The 2,500-nt window shown below is 35.8% G+C and overlaps 1 protein-coding gene across 1 annotated transcript in view; it reads left to right on the plus strand.

The window, feature by feature from the left end:
* LOC113828015 (reticulocalbin-2) overlaps positions 1 to 2,500 on the plus strand; it is a gene marked incomplete at its 3' end in the record, with an annotated part of 13,203 nt that overhangs the window by 2,181 nt on the left and 8,522 nt on the right. The window contains 3 exon segments of the mRNA XM_070115039.1: positions 553 to 700; positions 826 to 985; positions 2,390 to 2,500. The exon segment at positions 2,390 to 2,500 is cut by the window's right edge and continues 88 nt beyond it. Of these exon segments, the coding sequence (XP_069971140.1) occupies positions 553 to 700; positions 826 to 985; positions 2,390 to 2,500 (419 nt within the window).

A 2,500-nucleotide genomic window follows, 5' to 3' on the forward strand; every position in this document is an offset into this window, starting at 1 on the left:
ATAATGATGTTTATAATAGTAGAACCAGCATTGATGTTGGATGCATTAGTCTGTTAAAAAAAGTTTTTCCCTGAAAACTAAAGGAAGGTGAAAGTGGATGGTTATGATGAATAAAAAAATTAATATTAATGTTAATATTATCATTACTGTCATTTATATCATTTTGATATCTAGAATAGTTTTATTTATGGGACTTTAGCAGAAGAGCATGATGATTTTCTTATTTATGATTTATAGTTGTTTCTTAATAACGTAGCATCAAATGACAAAAAATTTATAATTTAGTCTGAAAAATACAGAAACCTGTCCTACTTCCAGATCTTTTCCAATTGTTATTTACAAAACTTTACCCAGTTTTATGCATTCTATATCCTTTTTATGTTTGGTGCAATATGCTGTAGGGGTCTCATTTTTATTAGCGTAAAGTTTGAATGAAAGCTATTCCAGTATAGAAATCAAGCAACGCTGTCAGTCTTGTTCTGTGGAGAATAGTCCCTCTTTTGCATGTTATTTAGCTTGGAAGTTCAGAACAAATATCTTGTGAATTCACAGGCAGCGTCAAGGATGCAGAGGAATACGATCAACTCCCAGCTATGGAGGCGAAAAGACGGCTGGAGATCCTTCTTGTGAAAATGGACCGCGATAATGACAAACATATTGATCGTAAGGAACTCCATTCTTGGATTCTTCGCTCTTTCAGGTAAGAGATCGTTCTCTAAGGAAAAGACTGAAGAGTCACTTTCTCCAGAAGAAATATATGAGAAAAGTCTTTGTCTCCCCATCTCTTAAGGATTATTGTATGAACTTTGATGTGAACTTTTTCAGAATGCTGTCAGAGGAAGAGAGTTCCGAGCGCATGGATGAGGTGGATGAAGATGAAGATGGATACGTCACCTGGGCTGAGTACATTGCCGAAACCTATGGCATCAAGGACCCAGAGGACCAGCAGCTCCTAGACCAGGAGGATCAAGTTGAAGAACAGAGGGTAAGATTGGAGAAAGATCGGGATGAGAGAAGGATGCGGGAGGTGATAGGGTAAGGACTAGGAGGATGAGGGATGTGGAAAATGATTGGGGCAAGGTCAGGGGAAGAGAAATAAGATCTGGAAAGAGATGGACAAGGGTAAGGGGATAAGAAAGTGATAGAGCATAATAGAGAGGATGAGAAAGTATTTGATTGAGTGAAGAAAATGATAGCAAGGAAGCAAAGAATGATATGTTGCTTTACATCAAGAATAAGTAATAGGAAAAGTGGCCAGTGGCAGCATTAGGTTTTGTTAAGGATACTGGCAGAACCAATGGTGTCATTTCTCTTTCGGATCAGAAAGTTTGTTTCAAGAGAGAGAAAAAAATGTGAGTTAGTTTCTGTGAACCATCATAGAAAGTTCAGTGGAAATGGTACCAAGACAGATATTATACTGTGCAAGAGTTTACCTCAACAATGTTGTCATTAAAGGCTTTTGTGTGACTTGAGTGAAAAAACAAGATGTAGGATTGTCATCAAATTTTCATTTTTGCAATAATTGGGAAAATTGAAAAAGAAAACACTAAATCATGCCTGACCATGCAGTTGAAAATTGTTTTGGAGTAGCAAATTGGAATGCAAGGAAACAATTATGGAGAAATATAATTTGCAAGCTGTTTTTAGCTAAATGGTTGTGTTAGATTTTGTAATACTGCTTTTCTCCAATTCGACATATGTTGTAGCTAACTGCATAACAGTTATTGTATGGAGAGCTTAGGGCCCCTTTTTGTCACTTAGCTCTGTCCTCTAGTTGCAATATCATGGTCAAGAAATATACTAACAATGACTCAAAATTGCTTTATGTTTGCTTATGAAAGATATTAAAGTGTGCAGTATCATAATCTTGATATGTCAGAGTTAGTGCAGAGTTAGTTAAATATATGTTATCAGAGGGTATATTAAGGTGTAGATATTCAAATTGATATGATAACTCTGAAGTGTAGCAACATTGTGAATTATTGATTAAGTTTTTAGTGATAGTCTATAAATTATTGGATAATTATTTATTTTGACTTATTTCTGTCGAAGAAAATTATAATCTTCTGTGAATATTGTCCAAGGACCATATGTGAATGTAAACTCTGATGTGAACAGTTACCTTTAATCTGTTCCTATCTTGTGGTGTACAGTGATCACAAAGAGATAATTTCTTTTCATGTTTTATTATTTAGTTTTAGTATAAGCTTGAAAATAAAAATTATGGACATCAGATAATATTTTTATGTAAAGAAAGAAGTAAGAGAAACATGACTTGAGCCAGATGCATCCCTGCTTGAGGTGTGGCTGATGCTCAGTGGTTAAACAATCCTGAAGAAGATGCCATGAAACCAGAAAGAAACTAATGCTCATATATTGCCCTGTGCAGCTCTTGCGTGAGGACCGACAGTTATTCAATGCTGCAGACAAGAACATAGATGGAAGACTAGACGATATGGAATTCCTAGCCTTCTCACACCCAGAGGAGAGCCCCGACATG

This window comes from Penaeus vannamei, chromosome 37 (genome assembly GCF_042767895.1).
Source record: "Penaeus vannamei isolate JL-2024 chromosome 37, ASM4276789v1, whole genome shotgun sequence".
Classification (NCBI taxonomy): domain Eukaryota; kingdom Metazoa; phylum Arthropoda; class Malacostraca; order Decapoda; family Penaeidae; genus Penaeus; species Penaeus vannamei.